The sequence below is a fragment of the Poecilia reticulata genome, chromosome 8, assembly GCF_904066995.2.
Source record: "Poecilia reticulata chromosome 8, P_reticulata-male-v2, whole genome shotgun sequence".
Classification (NCBI taxonomy): domain Eukaryota; kingdom Metazoa; phylum Chordata; class Actinopteri; order Cyprinodontiformes; family Poeciliidae; genus Poecilia; species Poecilia reticulata.
The window spans coordinates 4972549-4992780 of NC_088837.1; the positions used below are offsets into that span (position 1 = coordinate 4972549).

At 41.0% G+C, this 20232-nt stretch overlaps 1 protein-coding gene and 1 long non-coding RNA gene across 7 annotated transcripts in view; one reads left to right on the plus strand and one right to left on the minus strand.

The window, feature by feature from the left end:
* wizb (WIZ zinc finger b) overlaps window positions 1–19625 on the minus strand; it is a 36519-nt gene extending 16894 nt beyond the window's left edge. The window contains exons 1-8 of one of the 6 annotated variants that reach the window (XM_081609667.1): window positions 19308–19625; window positions 18652–18829; window positions 18386–18572; window positions 17372–17447; window positions 13491–13639; window positions 11979–13415; window positions 10376–10822; window positions 6461–6865 (exon numbers count right to left, since the gene is read on the minus strand). In XM_081609667.1, coding sequence (XP_081465793.1) covers window positions 6461–6865; window positions 10376–10822; window positions 11979–13415; window positions 13491–13639; window positions 17372–17447; window positions 18386–18572; window positions 18652–18759 — 2809 coding nt within the window. In that variant the 5' untranslated portion in view covers window positions 18760–18829; window positions 19308–19625. Of the gene's footprint in view, window positions 1–6460; window positions 6866–10375; window positions 10823–11978; window positions 13416–13490; window positions 13640–17371; window positions 17448–18385; window positions 18573–18651; window positions 18843–19307 lie in introns of all 6 variants that reach the window. The other 5 variants (XM_081609663.1, XM_081609664.1, XM_081609665.1 and 2 more) reach the window with 5 other exon arrangements.
* LOC145552460 (uncharacterized) lies at window positions 1176–5151 on the plus strand. Its single transcript, XR_014088521.1, has 3 exons — window positions 1176–1437; window positions 4829–4928; window positions 5052–5151. It is a non-coding gene; the product is annotated as an uncharacterized LOC145552460 (long non-coding RNA).
* Window positions 19626–20232: the final 607 nt, after the last annotated feature.

Below are 20232 nucleotides of genomic sequence, written 5' to 3' on the forward strand. Positions count from 1 at the left end.
GCTGGACAACTGCTATAACTTTATAATTTTCTGTTAAACTCGATCATGAAAATCAACAAAAATATATCTGTGTGTAATGACTTTATTATAAAGGAGTTCTACTTTATAAACAAAAACAATAAATTAAATTTTCTTTTAAATATTTTAAGTTCTTAAGACACCTCTGTATAAAAAATATTAACTCAAAGTGAGCTCCTTGCCTGCAATACTTAAGTCCTTACAGTAAAACATCACAACCTTTTCTGCTGGAATGCAAGAAAACAGAAATGATTGGAGAGATGAATCCCTGTCAAAAAGGTCATAATTGCACTAGAGCATGAAGCAAATATGGCAGACTCGTTTCTCCGCAGTCAGGCATTCCTGGGACAAAAGTGCCATTTTCTGCGACAAATCGGTAAATCAAAAGAGACTCGGAGACAGACAATGCTTTTTGTCTGGTGGGCGGCTCTGCGCCTGTCAGTTTATCGACTGACTGTAAAAGAGCGGCGATGTGACACCTCTGAGTGCTGCGTTATGCCATTATTTTTTACATAAACACCATGCGAAATACTATTTATTAAAAAAATTGAGTGCGTGTGTGTGCGTTTGGAGTAAATGCTAACTAGACTTTGTCTCCGTTGAGGCAGAGAAACAGTGGGCGAGTCCGACACTTGCAGGTAAAAAAGTGACACTTTCATTACAGTTATCCGGATAAGTTGTGGTAAGATTATCTGTAAGCTCTCACTTTTAGTCCGTTAAAGTTACAGTGTTGCCTAGATAATGCCTCGTACAGTTTGTTTTAAAATAAAGGCATACTTGAAGGCACAGCGTGTCCTCCTATCAAAAATCAAAGCACAGTAAAATGGCGAGGATTGGGCAACTGTAGGTAATTTTACATATCCCGCAGCGTTAAAAAAAATACAATGGACGTCATTCGAGCCGTGTAAAAATAAATACCTCACAGTCATTAAGTACACACAAACTATGCCAACAAATTCACAACTGAAAAATGTGTCCCAATTTGTGTCGGAAAACAGGACCAACTCTCCCCCCGTCCCCGAAACAATAACAATGACCCGCTTTATGAGCTCCTGACATGCATGTCATGGGCTACCTGCGATTCTCTGCGCGACATGAGCTCTCTTTTCCATGGTCTTTTAGAAGAAAAACGGGGTTTTTTAATAATCTTTTTAATGGCTGTTGTCTGGATACAATGTGACTGGAGATGCGGCGCGAGACGTGCCGCGCGACGCCGCCACGGTTGTGCGATCGAAAGGGCACGCGCTGCGCAGGAATCAGGGCGCGCGGTACTCACCGGTCCGCAGTGCATCGGACTCCCGGCGGCAGAGAGCAGACAGCTTTTCCGCTATTGTTTGGGTCTGCGGGGAGGTGGAAGCAGCCATTTTGCCCCCATATGCACCGCGAAGCTAAGGCGTGACCAATCGAGAGGAGGCGGAGGTGGGGATAAATGCAGCGAGTGCCACATCAACTATGGGCATCAGGGGACACTCTCCCTTACACACGCATACACACACACACACACACAGTATCTTACCAGGGATATTTTCTCACCATGCTGATTCAGACACTTCAGACACTGCACTACTGTCACTCATCTTGCACTGTTTTTCTTAGTATTAGCAGCAAAAAGGAAGACAATGTTCCGGTGCCTTATGAACATGTATCTCATGGCATTATTACAGGGTAACAAGTTCAAACTCCAGTCACTATCTGCCTCCAGATAACAACTGTGAAATCCATCAGACGCACACAAAATGACCACAAAATAAACAGCCAATGGAATGTTTAACACAATCCTGCTTTCAAAAATCCACCCGTTTTGGGAGATTTGGTGCACTTCATTTAAACTGAGTGGTTTCTGGCTTTTAAACACAATCTGCACATATTCTGCAGCCTGCAGTTGTGTCAATTCCAGAAACTTAATGATTTGTCCATCCCAATACCAGTTCTGATGTATTTATCTTGTTGAAACACCAAATTGTGTTCAGGTTTTAACCATATAGCTGTTGAATTAAGTATATGATGATGAATTTGGAAGTATATTCTATTGACCTTGTGCACTGTGGAAAGCAACAGTTTCACAGCATGCTTCTCACCCCACCATGCTTGATAGTCAGTACAGTTTTCTTAGGTTTGAAACGCTCATTCTAATTATTAGAACCAAAACTTCTTTTTGGCTTCTTGACAAAAGGCTCAATATTTCCCTTGGCTTAAAATAAAACACATTGTGTCTAGAAAGCATTTGGTATATCAAGGTGTGTATCTGAAAAATTCAATCAAGTTTATGTCAGGGGCTTCCTTCTTGGTCTGAACCCAGTCAGGCCACAGCAATGCAAAAGCATGCTTCTCTACATGTGTTTCTATTAAAAAACTGTCAATATTCAGTTTACGTCGGAAAAATAAAATTTTGCCATCGCAGTATTTTCATTATATAAGAAACAGTTAAAATCACACGTGAATAAGTTTGTTCACATAAGTGACTGATAAAGACGCCACACAGCAAATTCAAAAGTGTTAAATGTCTTGGTGTTAGTAGACTTTGTGCAAAAGCAGAGTTCATTTTACACTTATAGAGTCACATTCTGTTTATGTTAATCTGGGGTGTATATTATTAGTAGTTAAAATCCAGTGTTAAAACAAAGTGTTTTCGTATCAAATCTAGTGGTGTTAAAATGGAATCAATAACTCTTTACTTCTTAACTCTGAACTCCTACAGCAGTTATAACACTGAAGGAGTTAATTCATTGACTCCGACCCAGAATCACAGATTCAAAGCGAAGCGGCAGAAGCCAAGTCATTTCAGGACTATTTACTTTCCACTAGAGATGTGCCGATCAGGTTTTTTCCTGCCGATTCCGATTCCGATCACCCATGAGGGCCGATCACCGATACCAATCACCGATACCGATCACATAATTATTATTTTTTTAATCATAAGCACTACCGGTTACATTATGTGGAAAAAGGAATCATAAATTCACCTTAATTTAGACATAAACTTGTTTTTAATAACTTTTTCCAAGAAAAAAACAAAACAGGCGTTGTGCAAATTGTACTGCTATCAATAATACTATCTTCAACAGACTGAAAACATGAAGGCTCTGAAGAGGCTAAATAATAATAAGAGCCAAAATAAAACCTCTCAACATTGCCAAAAAATTCAAGTATAAAATGTTACATTCAAAGGCAAATACAGGATCCATTACAATAAACAATCCAGAGTTACTGAATGAAAACTTCCTGATAGCATGGCGGCTAGCTGATTACTGCTAGCTCTGAGTGGCTGTTTCTGACTGAGCGGAGTAATTATGCAGAACAGGGAGGAGATCGATTATTTTTTCAGAGATTATCTGTCTCATGTTAGGACAGGGGCTGCACAGTGGCGCAGTTGGTAGAGCTGTTGCCTTGCAGCAAGAAGGTTCTGGGTTCGATTCCAGGCCTGGGGTCTTTCTGCATGGAGTTTGCATGTTTTCCCTGTGCATGTGTGGGTTTTCTCCGGGTACTCCGGTTTCCTCCCACAGTCCAAAAACATGACTGTCAGGTTAATTGGCCTCTCCAAATTGCCCCTAGGTATGAGTGTGTGTGTGCATGGTTGTGTGTCTCTGTGTTGCCCTGCGACAGACTGGCGACCTGTCCAGGGTGTACCCCGCCTCTCGCCCGAAACGTTGGCTGGAGATGGGCACCAGCACCCCTCCCAACCCCACTGAGGGAAAAAGGGTGCAAGAAAATGAATGGATGTTAGGACAGCGAAAGTTTTAATACGTATGTAAAATGTATTTTTTTAGGTTAGATGCTGCAGCTTTAAGCAGAGGTTCGGTGTGAGAGTCACTACCAGGTGGAGCAGAAGCCGCGCTCCGTCTGAAATATTACTACCTGTAGCGCGTAGCAGCGGTTCAACAGCGAGAGCAGAACCAGCGTCTTACATCGCAGCTCGAAGACTTAAATAATTTTGCGGGTTATTTGTTTAGCTTTCTGACCGTCATGCTAATCCGGGTGAGTGTTTGTAGCTGTGCGCTGCTTTACCTGCTATCTGATCCTCCATATGTCTTTTTTTTAACTGCAGTGAGCCTCGATGTAGCCAAAGTCCGTCAAGTATGGCATTGTTTTTATGCCATATTAGATTCGTTGTGTTGATGCATTTTGACGTGCTTCAATTTTCCGCGCAACAAGCAAACTACCCCATTCACTCAGTGCGTTATAGTTCCTCATCGCTTAGGATTTGTTGCTGGGCGTTTGCGCAGAGTGAAGGAAAGAGGAGACCAGCTGCACAGGCAGGCTGTGAAATGAGATGCAGGTGATCGGTTTGTGTGATCGGCAACAACCGACCGTGATCAGCGATCACCGATCATACACTTTTTCACGGAAATCGGCCGATTATGATCGGTGGCCGAAATAACACATGTCTGAGTTATTTACTGCGCTTGGTAAGTCATTTTTTTCTGAGATGGTTCATAACTATTATTTTGAGTTCAGCTCAACCTGTATGATAGACGTCGCGTTTGCCACACGGCTCGGTGTTAGCATATTTGGCTTAGCATGCCGAATGTTAGCGGAGTATAAGTGTTGGAAAAAATCAAGCCGGTGAACATTCAGTCAAATTATTGGCTAATTTGAACAGATCCATAATAATCTGGAGTGTGTTTTTTCATGATGTTGAACGTTTACATGCATATTGGCCAGATTTATCAACCTTTCTGATCGATTTTTTTTCCTTTGAAAAAATGTTTAAGGTTTTTTCACGTTGAGAGCATTATTCCCGCTGTTGTGTCTTCTTATATACGTTTTGCAGCATGTTTTAATCCTTTTATTGCCTTTTTGTATATATTAGAACCAGTTTGGTTGAGGATGAATCGCCAGTCATCAGCCTAACCTCTCCCTTCCGATCCCTCCATGGATTCTTCGAAGATTCAAGCTCCAAAAATGATTATGTAAGTGTTAATATCTCTGAAACCCTACATTTCTGTAATTGAGGCTTGTTGTTAGAGTTGTAGTAAAAATGTATTCCTTCGTCCCATTCCTCGTTGTTGTGTTTTTTGTTTGTCATGATCTAGAGACCGACACTGGCTGTCCTACTCAGAGACTGAAGACTGTCTAAAGCAGTAGAGGAGCATGTTGGTGTCTCCGGCCAACCTGAAGACAATCTGGTAGTGAGCGAACATCTCTCTGGTGGAGTGCAGAGAGGAACTGACTCTTAACAACAGAAACATAAACTGGATAAGAAATGATGGATCTGAATATCAGGTTTGTCTGTAATATCCAGTCATCTGCCTGTTAAAAGAAAATGTACTCTATCATATTACATGAACTGCTTGCTTTACTTTCTCCACCTTGTATTTTGAACAATTTCATGCATATTGTATTGAAGAAAAATGTATTAAGCATACTGCATTTTGTATTGCACAGCTGATACATTAGACCTTTTAATAAGCAATATGTGAATGAAAGTGACATTCACATATTGCACATTATTCCACGTTGTAATATGTTTTGTAATTATGGTGCACATTTTTAAATAAATACATCTGAGAAAATCATTGCCTCTTTATTAAATATTTATTTTCCAAAGAATTTTTCAAAGTTCAAAACAATAAAGTACCTATTTAATATTAATTACAAATAACTCTTAAGAAGTTAAATAAGGACTCTGTGAGAGTTAATATTAAGATCACAGACTGAATTAGTGTTAGTAAGTGTTAAATGATTAACTCCAGCAGATTTGATATTTGACACTTAATAAGAGTTAAGGTACTAACTCTCCAAAAAGAGTTAAATTAACACTTTCTGGTATGGACCCATATAGACACTTAAAAAGTGTTGAGATCAAATCTGACAGTGTTAATCTGGGCCTCCTGGATGTGCTGTGCTCCTCCTCCAACTACTTTGTCGTGTTCTTCTTCATGGTTTGCGCCAGTGGCAAAATCCGGTTGTTGATTATGTGACTCACTCATGTGATGTGAAAAAAAAGTATTCCCAATGCAGTTTTGGGAGATAAACCAATTTTCATAGGGCCAAAAAAACCACCTCATTCTAAAGCCAAACCTTTTTACAGAAAAACAAGAGCTTTTTTTTTAAATGGGCATGATTCCATTAGGCAAATTTATCTTTGAAATGCCAAATTGCGCAATTATATGGTCAGTGCAAATGCAACTACTGTGGACAGGGACACAGTTCATAGGACACTTTGAATAGCTAAACCGATGTCCTATCTAGGTGAGATAGTTGGTTGAAAGTTATTGTTTGCTCTAAAAGGACAATGATTCCAAACATACACCAAAACCAGATTAGAAAAGGACAAAACAGGCTTCTAGAAAGTTTTTCCCTAATACCGGATCTCAACGTGATGGAAAACCCATGTCCAAGGAAACTAGCCAATCTAAATAAGATCCACCAATTTTGTAAGAAGTGACGCCCAATGCCCAGTCAGAATAATACCAGAGCGTATTTAACAATAAAAACTCACCTTCACAGTCCTTCACTCCTTCCCCCTTCTTCCTGCGTGGACGATATCCTGGAGACAGGGCAACAGAGTCGGAGGGATGGAGGGTCTTTTCACACGTCTCCCCTTCAAGCTTTACCTTAATAATTCCTCCATCTTTTGAGTCTCCCTCATCGCAATTTTCCTCCTCATCTTCCTCTGAGGAGCTCCCAAGACTGCGTGGGGGATCCGTAGGAATCACCAGATCTGGCCTGCTGGAGAACAACTCCCTCAGAATGTGGATAGGTGAGATGGTAACGTCCCAGTTAGTAATCCCAAAGTCACGGAGATGAGCCCGGGCATGACTGGACAGGCCGGCCCGTGTGTCGAAACCAGCGCTGCAGAACTCGCAGTGCATCAAGCTGAATGTGTCTGGGTCAAAGTTGGCAACTGAGGACAGAGGAGGAGGGAATGCAAGTGGAAGGTTTAGGGACTCAGGAAACTTTTACCACTTGTTCTCTAAATCTTAGTTTATAGATGCTGAAAGATGTTAAAATATGTATGTACGATAGGAAAAATTTCAGCTGTAGAATAAAAAACGCCTCTACACCACCTCAAAAGAAACAGAAAATGTCCTTCCCAAGTCAGTCTATGGCTCCATCTCTTTTAGTCCTGTCATGAATTTGTTATATTCAAGAAGAAATACTATTGACCTGATTCAACTGTAAATGCATCAAAAGGGATTCAGCCTAACATCACTAACAGAGAACTCTGTTTTGGCGGGGGGTATTCTTTTATTTAAGGAGCTTTCAATACCACAGAACTGAGGGGTGTAACAGTACATGTGTTCACATCAAAATTACTTAGTAGTGCAGCCTTTTCGGGTCATGCGCAATCATAACAGTGCGTGTTTTAAACTTATACACAGGCAGAGTGCGGAACCAAAGAGAGGAAACCTAAGTTTCTCAATGCAACTGTAAAATCCAGCACCAAAACAATGCAGGGAGGACTCCCAGATCTCTGAAGTCTGTTATTTAAGAAAGTTTTGGTTCCTTGTGTAGCTACATTGTCAGCGGAGAAAGGAAGGCGGACTAAACCAAAACTTTATCCCAAGTCTTTTCAAAATCCCTAAGATACGTAGCTAGCTCTACGCTAAATCTAATTACTCACCTGAAATGACATCAACCCAAATGTAAACATCACGGGTATGAAGAAAAATAGGCCAAAGTCCAAACCCAGCTGCCTGTTGTCCAATCGGCTCCAAATACCTTTATGCAGATGTATGCCGGTACTGTCAAGAGGAGTTCCTCAGACAAGAGAGGTTTTTGCAAGCAAGATGCATGTATGATTCAAGCACAACTGGTACACTGGTTTGCCTATCTAGCAAAACAAGTCCAAAGTAAATTCAACCATCTTTTTAAGACCTTATTCAAAGGTCCATAAAACAAGAACACTGACCTTGTTCATCCCATGGCCCCTCCGGTGTAATCTGGGTCTTCCCTGGTTTCTCATCCCAATAAGGCATGCCCCAAACACCTCCAGAGGGAGGCACCCAGGAGTCTTCCAGATCAGATGCCTCAACCACCTCAGCTGGATCTTATCAATTCTGTGGAATGGCTGCTCTACTCCCAGCCACCTCCGGGTAACACAGCTCTGCACCCTATCTCGAAGGGTGAGCCCAGCCACCCTATTGAGAAAGCTAATTCCAAAGATTCCTAAAACACAAAGGCACTTGAACTGATCTCTTTGAGGCAAAGATTGACCCCCAGTCCAGAGGGCTTTTCTGTTTGAGAACTATACCCCACAGACTTAGAGAAACACTGTTCTATAATCCATCTAACCCATCCCTTGCTTTTACCCATGCTTTCTTCATTGACTAACAAAACTCAAGTGCAAGAACATCCTGCCAAAACTTAATAATTATTAAAAAAATTAACACACATTGTTCAATGTTGGGGAAAAATTACTCATTGTTTTTGTTTTTCTCAAATAAAACATACTGAAAGTATCAATGACTTTACAATCAAGACATGAACTGAACCATCATTTTTATGTACTGTTACACCCCTTGTAAAAATACTATTTCAAGGGTTTAATTAGTTGCGAGACTAAATGAAAATTAACAGACATAAATGCTTAGGATACATCACAATTATAAATAATGCATGTGTTTCACTTGCCTGTTTAAAAATACTTAAGTAATTAACTTTTCAATGATGTTCTAAGCTACTGAGATGCATATGTAATCCATTTTTATCAGGTTGCAAGGATATTCTGCTCCAGTCAGATGATTCTGGCATTCCAGCTTGCAAAAGGAATGCAGTCAGAGTGATGTGACTGCATTTGGGTGCAAAGTTTCAGATTTAATTAAAAGCGGGTATATTCACATTTACAGCATCTCTACTTGCATGCAAACAGTCAATTAGACTACAAGACAAATTGACAGTCTTACTTGCAGCTCAGACTCAAATTCACATCAACACACAATGATAATTCCTGTAACCTTACCTGTCACTACAAACAAACTACCATGGCAAACAACATAGTGCCCAACCTAAAACGATGAGTTGGCCAAATGCGTTGCTCTTTTTAAGAGATATGTCAGCAAAAATAATGTCATTTAAATGTCACGCGAGATGCATCAGCTAAAAGAATGAGGACACATGTGGCCCTGATTAGTTCTCAGAGCTGCTATTGTGTTACCACAATTATATACTTCATGCAAGAGCCTTTAATCTGGTAATGACATTTATGACATAATTTAGTATTTTACTGCTTCGTTACAGTTGAGGCAAAAAATCCTACAAATGGGAATTGTAATGCAGCTACTTTATAATTTTTTCCAGGTTCAAACGATCATACAGTAAACAAATTCTTTCAAAAACAAGAATTCAGTGCACACATTTATGTGGATTTTTTAAACTCTTATCTGGTACAAATTAAGCATGCATGCTGTGAAAACTTATTAGCACCCTTGCAGATTTCTTTTGTCTTTAATTTTTTTGACACTTAGTGTTTCTGGTCATAAAAAAATTACCTTAGAGGTAACATGATTTAATTTATTAAGAGCAAACAAAAATGTAATCCCTTCAGGACGACTTTCCATTACCGATGGAAACATTAATTTTGCTCTTTAATGGAAAATCCTGCAGGAGAATGTCTGCCATCAGTCACCTCAAGCTCAAGTGCATTTGGGTTGTACAGCAGGACAAGGATCCAAAGCATCCCAGCAAGTCCTACTCTGAACGGGTAAAGTCTTTAAGCAAGCTGTTCAAACTGAAAAACCCCAAAATTGGCAGAATAAACCCAAATCTGCAAACAGTAGGCTTAATTCCATCACAGTTACAGTAAGAAACAAGATGTAGCCTTTATTGCAAACGCTGGATGGCATTTGTTGCCACTAAGGCTGAGGGGACAATGCCTTGTTTCCACTAAGCAGTACAGGTCGGAGTTCCACTAAGGAATACAGGTCGGAGTTTGCCACTGCCTTTTGGACCTTAGATTGGCGGGCTAAGCCCAAATATCTAACAAATGACTAACATAGTAGTGCAACAACAAACGTGACACGCTACTATGTGTCATCCTTGTCACAAGCTGTGACTTTTTTCTGTCCCCTAATCAATGAACTATGTTGTGTGACATCAGTAGTGCTGCCTTAACTGTACCGCACCAATGACCTATGAACCTACAACTGAAGCAGGTCTAGGAATGGTGTGGCATGGATCAGTTGTAATGGTCATTTTTACAATTGTAAATGGACAAAATAGCAAACCGAGTCTCAGTGGAAACGAGGCATCAGTTTCAACTTTTGTTTTTAAAATTCAGTGATGTCTTACATCATGCTTATGTATGATGTAATGACATGGTCCAGACTTCCTGTTCTTATACAGAACCTCTTTGTGGGAAAACGCCTAAAAGACAATGAACACACACCAAAACGACATAGAATGAACCACTAACCTTTCTTCTTCTTCTTCTGATACGAGAACTTCTTCTCAATGGCGTTGACTTCCTCGGGGGAGATGAAGTGTCGCACGTTGTAGCTGACGCCCACTCGCTTCAGGTGGCCTCTCACGTGATTGGCAAGACCAATTCCGTTATGGAATCGATCGGGGCAGTAGGGGCACTTCCTCTCCACGCTCCTCAGCGCCTCCGAGTCCTCGTCAATCTCGTCCGCATCTTTCTCAAAAACGCCCTCTGACAGGAAACACTGCATGTGCTCCTCGTCAGTGTCATCATCATCATCATCATCATCGCTGTCAGTTTGCGCCTGGGTTACTGTGACCCTGCTGCTTCTCCTTAAAAAGAAAACCTTTCTGTCTTTCGGCACCTCCTGTTTGTCTTGGTCCTTTGCACTCTTCTTGGCAGGTGTTGATAAGGTTGCCTCGTGTTGCGGTGACGACTCCTCTGTCAAGAAGAAAAAGCACGATGGCATGAGATTAAGAGGTGTCAAATTCAACAATGTAAGAAATGACTTAGTGTTGCTAATATATGGGCTTTGACTAAGAGCTTCAGCAGACGTTCTTTAAGAAGCTCATACTGCATATTGGTTAATGAATGCAGAAGAAGTGGAAGAATAAAAAGTTAAAATGTCAATGTTAAAAGATTGTCACTCTACAGAATCAAACAGAGAACAAGGCAACTCAGATTTCTGTAGCTCTGCTTTGCTTTGTCACCAGCAGCCAAGGAAAGCATCTGACCTTTAGCAGCTAAATGCTACATTGTGTTGCCAGCTGATTGACAGCAGTTTGTCGTTAGCAAGACAGTGAGGAGGAGGTGTGTGAGCTTTGGAGAATTTAAATGTAAAACTGGTAGCTTGTCCTGTTGGCAGAGTTGAGGAGTAATTGGCTTGAAGTTCAGCATTTTTGAAATATAGAATTTGAAGCTTTTTTCCTTATTTTCTCTTTTTGAGATATATAATTATAGTGCTAAAACAAAGTACAGAGTTTGGATTGGACTGCCATCAAATGGGCCAGAATTATTCATACCTCTTAGATATGAACAACTATGGGCCAAATAAGGTTTTTTCAACCAAGGAGTCCGTTTCTGAAACTATGCAGGCATTTATCAAGGCAGTCAACTTACTGTCTGCCTGTCAACTTTTAAAGTCAACTTTGAAAAGAAAATAATTTAACAACTGTTTGCATTTAATTTTAAAAATTACATTAAATATTATTTTGGTCTTTCTAAATATTAAATGGAAAAATATTTATTGGCAGTTTAGCAAGCAGCACCTTCCTGTAATTGCTGAGCTTTTTGGATGTTTCCACTGGAAAGCCAAGGATTTATCTATGGCAATGAGCTATTTGAGGTTGGAAGGCTTAATATCACCCAAATATCTAGTTTCATTCACAGATTCATCAGATTCCAGTCTGGACTCTGACTAGGCCACTTCAAAATGTTTATTTTACTTTCAATCAGAAGAAACATGTTGGTAAAACTGAAAGATTGCCTATATCCTAAATTTGCTAGGGTATGAATATTTCTGTATAATGTTGGTGAATGTAACTGCTGGAAAGTCTAGCATCCAGACTAAAGTAAGTGTTCTAGCCTACAGCCTCACCAGTGTTGTGCAGCTTCCTTCCCACAGGTGAGCTTGCCTCTCGCAGGGATGGCTTAGGTTTGTCGCTGAGATCACATTTCTGCTCTTCCGCTTCATTCCCAGGCAGTATGACATCATCTGGCCCAGGATCAAACTTGGACCGATCAGCGCAAGGCTTCCCTGCTGTCTTGAATCTCCTGTTGGCAACGTGGTCCGATGTCGTACTGTCCTCGGAGGCAGTGATGTCCACCTGGTTTGTAACGGGAGCAGCGTTGAGCGGAGATCCGCACTCAGAGAGGTAGCGGCAATCTGGGGCTAGGTTTAATATTTGTGCATTAGACGTTAAAGACTGGCTGGCCTCATTGTCCTGCTTAGTTGACATCTTCCCACGTTCTCTCAGTACTTTCTGACTGGGGTGCGGGTGGAGGATCTGCTTCTTTCTCTTGTGAATCTTGGAGTGATTAGCCAGAGCCTGGGACGTTCTTGTGCTAAAGTTGCACTCGGTGCAGACAAAGCGACGGCGGTGGGCCGCTGCTGGACTTCGGACTGAACTCGAACTCGGGGCCACAGAGTCCACGTCGATGACGGCAGGGACTGAGTCCTGAACTGAAAATGAAGCCGTGGACACAGAAGGAGATTTCCCCATATCTCCGTCTGACATTTCGCCTGTATATTGTGCAACAGTTGGGTCAGCGGACCCGTGCCTCACTGCTCTGCTCTCCAGTGCATCAGATTCTTTTGCCTTTTCGTTTTCGTTCAGTTTCTCAATCTCCTCCAGGATCTTGAGACGGGACTCCTGGTGCCTTCTTTGGTGGTCGGCCAGCGCTGGGCGGTTCGGCAGGTTCCATCCGCACTCGGCGCATCGCAAGCGGCTGCCCTTGCCTGAACGCCTGCCTCCACCGGGGGAGATCTGGCAGTGCTCGGTCATGTGCTCCTGCAGGTGAACCTGCTTTTTGAAGTAAATGCTACACTCCACACAGGTGAAGATTTCGTTACCCGCGTCCAACCCGATTTCCTCCGCCTCTACTTCCTTCCCGTCGTTGTCTCTGAACTTTGTCTCGCCGTCGACAAAACTGACTTCCTCAAATTCGTAGACCTCTGCCGCTCGACTGAGCGCCGCAGTCTCGTCAGTTTTAGATGTTTGAGGGCTCAGTCTTTCCGACTTGTGGGTTTCGGGTGATCCAATCCCAGAGAAGGGTCTGAGCAGCGCCCTCTTTCTTCTGCACCGCTGAATAAAAGTGCAGTGAGCCCATGGAGCAGGAGGTGGACTCTCTGGGTCGGAGTCTCCGGGGAAGGTGTAAACATCTCTCTCGGGCTCTCTGGCTTCATTTCCCCTGGGCTTTGTCTCTCCCTCGCCGCTGTCAGCCTCCTCCTCCTTCGGGGAGGCTTGCTTTGGTTTTCTTTTGGACAGAAATGGCTCAGCAACCTCAGATACGCTCCAGACTCTGTTATCTGCTGCTGGGAAGAAAGCACGGCAATTCAGATTGATAAATAGAGAAGTATCAGATTCGCTTTCTACCTTATAGTACTCACATTCTATTTGGCCAAGTAGACTTGTATTTGGCTCCTCTTTGTTTGTGCTCTCATTGTTGTCACTACGCCCCTCTGCAGGGATGGATGTGTCAGTCGTACTACTGAAGGAATGCAGTTTTTCAAATTCCTGGTCATCTTCAACATCAAGCCTATTGGAAAGGAAAAAGTGACACGGCTTTTGAGAAGACGGAAACTGCGACTAGGCACTCTCTTTCATTTCTTTCTAAGGGCCACAGCTACCAACGGGAATACTATAGTCATGAATTTAATGCTGCCCACCCTAACTTCAACCCTTTGATGCCATGACAGTGTATTAAAATTAGTGCTGTCAATCGATTACATTTTTTTTAAAATCACACTCATTATGATTAATGCCTTCTTTATAGGCCTGAATTATAAAGATGCTCTCGGTTGTGGTCGATCCACATGTGTAAAGCCCAAAGACACAGAAGCTTTTAGGTCATAATAGGTAGTTAGATTAATCTGCATTATGTAATAGTAACGCGCTAAAATGTTCAGATGAATCGCATGTTATGTGTGAACGTTGACAGCCCTAAATAAAATCCAACATTAAAATCAAATAAAGCACACTTTTGGAGGAAAAAAGATCAACTATAAAGTTGAGTAGAAGTCTAAAATTTATGAGGTCTCCTTCTCTGGAGTTGAAAGAAAGTAATTTTACGTCTTAATTTTCAGTTGTAATACCCGCTGCTTTTTAGGGGTTGAAAATTTTGTAGGAATAAAGGAGAGGAATTTGAAGAACGAACGTAGGCACATCCGAGTCCAACACCAGAGATAGAACACTAAAAGATGCTTTACTTTGGGTCAGAGGATTTTGCTTATTTTCAGCAAGCTGACATGCATTCATACTCTGTCCCCTCTGAATCTCTATTGACTTGAGGGATTTTGGTTTTCTGCTTCAACAGTGGTTCTGTCCCAGGATCCAGGTTTTTAAAATGTCTCATGACCCTTTTCAACTCTACTAGACTCTACACACTTCAAGTGCTTTTACTTTAGAATTGAGTAACAGCTCCAGTGGGTGGAGACGTCATAGGAGGGCGACCACAACACGATCTGCATGCAACAATATAGGACATGGAAGAAATGTTGCACATTCTGCTCAGCCAGTGGCTTTTTTTAGTCTCATGCCAATGGAAACAAATACCAATGTCACAACCAAAAACATTTTTCTCAACAGATTCTTGACCTGGTGATCAGTTCTGGTTCCAACTTGTTCTGATCCTTTTGTGCCTGAGCCTCAGTCAGACCTAAGCTATTCTCAGGCAGCCGTAGCTTCCTGAAGAGGAGACGTCACAAGGACTGATCAGTCAATCAGAGAAGAAATTATGGAAACGTGTGACGATGTCACAATCAGAAAATTAGAATCTATTATTATATTATACTCGTCTACAAAATATCTCACTGCCTAAAGCAGTACACATTTAATATTATTCTTTCTTGAAAGTTAGGCGAGGTAATTAAAACATACATATGTTTGTGTGAACTACACTATGACCGTTCATAGTGTAGTTAATAATTAATAAAGTCACACTCTGTGACTATGCTAATGAAAATTCAGAGGTTTTTGATTGTCAATCAAACTCAGCATCTCTGATCTCAGATGGCAGTGAAAATAAAGTGAAATCTTTCATCCTCAACGTTTTTGAAGATTGTTTGGTTACAGAAGAAACGGACACGAGTAGCGTTAGCCGCACAGAGACTAATGCTAAGTAAGGCAACATTTCTCTGTTGTCGTCTTCAGTGTCTGTTTAAACTCAACAGCACTGCCAAAATAAAATGAGGTTTAAATAGTCAATAAAACAGATGAACTGAGACACAATTTCCTGCCAACCTTCATAAAAACAGCCTGGGGGGGGGAATAAAAAAGCTTGCATTTATATAGAGATCTCTCTATATAAAGAGAGAGATCTCTATGAATAGAGAAGTATCAGATTCTCTATGAAATCTTGTATGAAATCTTAATGAGATTCTGTTTCAGATTTTAATCATAAATCCATTATTTTAAAAAAAAGTGTAAACCACGCTGAATGTATTAACATTTCTCTCAGAAAAATTTTAATTTTCACCAGAAAACTGTGATTGTGCACAAGTAATTAATTCATGCAAAAAAATCAACGCTGATTCTGCTTCATTAATTTCAGTATTGGGTGTTGAAATGACAAGAGGCACAAGTATCGAAAACAAAGAAAATAGCTGCAAAAAGGCATAGACTAAAAATTGTCATAGGACTAAAAATCATTTAAAATCCGTCAGTATTAAGAAAGCAATCCTGCCTGCTGCTTTAGTCCCAATTCATGGCCTACAGCAAATGTTTCTTATTATCCAGGTATTGCACAAGAAGGGTAAAAGCAAAGATTACACTCAAAACCTTTGCAACCCAACTGTTGCAACACATACTGATGGTATTGGTTGCAAGCCTGTTTCTAAACCTCTGAATGTTCCAGTGAGCACCGTTGAGCTCATAAAAAACTAATTTCACCATAAACCATCCAAGATTTGCCTTTCCTAATATTTCCAAAAGAGTCAAAAAGCTAATCAGAAGAATTGTCCAGAGGGTAAGGACTACTCAAATATTTTCAGTAAAGAACAGAATTAGCATTTATAGTTTTTTTTTATGTATACAATACATAATTAATACACAACACTCAACACACAAGTCTAAGTCCATTGAAAGTTTGCATTTGAAAGATTATACACCAGTCAGATGAGACAAAAATTTATTTCTTTGGATTCTTTTAAAATGCAATGTGCCAAAGAAACTAATAAAGCTGCTTGAAACACTGGATTTGAATCCAAATTTAGATTTATGGGAATAATCAGTAAATTGAAAACATTACCACATTCATACAGTAGTTGCACTGAAGCTACCATTACCAAAAAAAGAACTTTTCTAAATGCCATTCCACTTTATTACACATAAAAATGTTTATATATCGATACTAACATCGATATAATCGATATTAACAATCAATATTTATTTCCTTCTTATTGCTGATTGTTTCTGGAGGTGGGAGGGAGGTCAGTAGTATTGTTAATTATTTTAAGGTGTCGAAAGGATAGTGAAAAATATAAAATGTATATAATATCAATAAATATTGGTTATTGGCCATAACAGCATTATTAATATTGGATATTGATCCTGGCACACATTTTCCAATCGGTGCAGGCCTGCACCGATAGGAAAATTTTATTTTAGAATTTAAGCATTTACTGTGTGCTGCAGAACATGCTAGCTATGTAGCTGGATCCCCTCTTAATGTAATTATTTCAGCATGTATTCATAATTTTGCTTATTTCTAACACATCTAAACAGAAAATATCGACAACTAATGAATTTGCGTACAAACATCTTGACGGGATTCCACTGGTATCAGACGGTCACACAAAAAGGAAACACAACCCATAGCGGTATGGATGATTGTTCTGCTGCAGTTACACCCCTCAGGCTAAGATAAATCACCAGCAGAAAAGATCAGCTCTGGTTTGAGATTGTTTGGACATTTGCTGCGTATTTTCCAAATCTGCTGCATTTCATTTGAACTCAGAAGTCATTTTGTACATAAACTGTTTATTTTCAGTTCTGGTGATTTATATCTCGTTTATTTATATCTCGTTTATAATCTGTCACAGACTAAAAGTCGAGGCCACGGACAAGACATTCCAGTTCACACATTCCATGAATTTAGACTTTGGACTTTATAACACTTCAGACAATATCAGTTTAAATAATCATTACAGAAATCTGAAGTAAAGAGAAAACCGTGACTTCCCCTTTGGTTAAAAATTGCCAGATCTTACATAACATTAGTAACCTTGTTTTACCTCTGATAACTACGTGACCCCCTCTGCCCCCTCCTCACCTGAGTCCGGCAGAAGGAGATCCCGGGCTGTGGGTGGCCAGACCGTGAGGGTTGGAAAAGTTCTGGAGCTCCTCCTCTGACAACATCACAGCAGAGAGAGCACACAACCACAGAAACATCACTTCACGGCTTAAAAATAAAAAAATAAACTGTTAAAACTACTGATTATACTCAGGTTGCAACTTGAAATGCAACCAGAGTATAGGTCGCAAAACAACCTATGTTATTTCTGACAAGAAATAACATCTATGACCGTAAAAAGACAAAAACAATAAGTAGAGATGCACCAATCAGGCTTTTGCCAGACAATCCAGATATTTTCAAGACTTTTACAAGAAGTTTTTTGGACATTTTGTTCTAATTAACCAAATATCCAGAAGAAATATTAAACATAAAATAAATAGTTTGCTCATAGAGATGATGCTTCAACAAACTTCAAAACATTTGACTGAGATTTAAGTAAAACAACACATAATAGAGGGATTTCACTTCTTCCTACAAATAGCAATCTGAAAGCTGCAGCATGCAAATGTGTTCCTTTAAATCTGATTCTTCTAAATGAAATCTAGAGGCTGTAGCCCTAGAGACACATGTGGCTATTTAGATATAAAATTAAGAGACCACTTAAAATGATCAGTTTATCTGATTTTACTTTTTATAGATCTATGTTTGAGTAAAATTAACATTGTTGTTTTATTCTATGAACTACTGATAACATGTCTCTGAAATTCCAAGCAAAAAATGTATTTATTTGCAGAAAATGAGAAATGGACAAAATAAAGAAAAAAATCCTGCCCTTTCAGACCTCAAATAATGCAAAGAAAACAAGTTCATATTCATTTAGAAACAACAATACTGATGTTTTAACTCAGGAAGAGTTCAGAAATCAATATTTGATGGAATAACCAGCAGGTTTTCAACGGAGTCCAAACTGTTTCTAGCTGTGTTGCAGACTGCAGTTTGGTGCTATTTTGTAGCTTCAGACACGTCTTATAAATGTTACGAATGTGTTACCATCCAGAGCTTCCTTCTCTGAGTCCGAGTCCCAGCTCAGAGAGGAAGGAAAGGCTGAGGACTTGAATCTCCTCTGTGCATCCCTCTGTGGGTCTGCGGCCGCCCGCTCTGGGTCGTCCTCTCCATCTAGCTCCCATGCGCAGTCGGCCGTCATCAAGCCGTCGCTCAGATTTGGAGAACATGAGGACTAGTTTGCAGAAACACGGATCAGTGACGGCCATCTGATGTTGGAAACAACATCAACAACGAGGCGGTGCAGGTTTTACCTCTAAGCTGCAGCTGAGGAAGTTAGCGGCGGTAGAATTTTGTGCTGAACCGTAGGATAGGGGCCCATTGCTGGTCCCTGGGGTTAGGGGCTGCCCATCTGGCTCCATGGTCCCCCAGAGGACAGTATGGAGTCCCACCGGCAAACAGCCTCCCTACATTGTGCAACCTCTTCTGAGTCTGGAAGCACAAACTGAAACTTAACTTTTTGTTTGTTTGTTTTTCACTGCAAGAAACTTTTATGTTGCAGGAATGTGCATGCATTGATAAACAGAGCTGCAAATAAGCATAGGAACAATGAAATCTGCAGAATCTGCCTGGTCCTATTCCCCCAGCTCCAGTTTTTTCGTGCCGTCTGACCTATTTTTAACAATATGTCTGGTATTTAAGAATCAAATGGGGCGCCCAGATGGTTACATAAATAAGTGGCCTTTATATTCAGGCCCATGTCCTCCCCTTGCCTGCTGCCCCCTCTAGAAAAGCAGGGAAACGGATCGAGATGTCCCCTGGGTTTCGCCTCTGTCTCCTCCGAAGACGTGGCTCGTATCGATCCAGGCGGTCAGGTGATTGGGACAACAACACATCCGTGCAGACTTTAGAAAAAAGAAAAAGAATAGAAAAAGAAACTGCAGCTGTTTTCTTAAGAGCGACTACTCACTGAAATCGGCCTGGTTTGCGGGTCGCACAGCGAGGCTGACACCGTCTTTAAGCACCGTCCGTCATAGTTTCTGGGCCGGGATCCGGAGCTTTACGAGCCGCGCCGATGCTCGCGGGAGGCTCCGCCGTGCTCCGCGCGGACCAGCTCGCCCACTGGTCTCTAGTTGCCGCTCGGATTTTTTGATAGGATCCCTCCTCGGAGGTGCCAGGCGGAGGACTCCATGTTATTCAGCTCGCAGGCACGCCACGGCAGCGTGCGTAACGTCAGCGGGGAGGGCGACGGAAAGAGTTGGGAGAGGAAACCCACCGGGGGCGACTTTAATTAGTAAAACTTTTACAACTGTAGGTCTTTACGCATATTATGTGCTTAGTTATGTTACGTGCGTCTTTATTTAAATGTCAGGACAAATATTTTCTTACTGGCGAATAGCTATAAAGTTAGCAAACCGAGCGTCTAAAGTGATGTTTCTTATTAATGTGGATTTTTTTAGGTGACGTCAATTGTTAAAATTCTGTTCTTCCACATTATGTTGAACTTATAACCTTCGTCTCATATATTGTAATGTAAGTACTCACATATACACATTGCTGGACACATATGTATCCCTCGTTTGACGAGAAAAGCATCTGCTACGTCTGTTTTTGTCGATAAATTCGTTTAAAATAAATACAGGCTGGAAATGAATCAACGTCTTGATTATTAGTCGGTGCGTTGGCTCCCCCTACTGGCCGTCAAAGAGGCAGCTTTCCTTTAATACATGTAACTACAAGTAAAAGTCATGTTTTTGGGAGTTTGTAAACATTGGCGGTCCTTGCAGGAATAGCGTTCAGGGCGAAGGCCTCTTTCTCACACACACACACACACACACACACACACACACACACACACGCACGCACGCACGCACGCACGCACGCACGCACACACA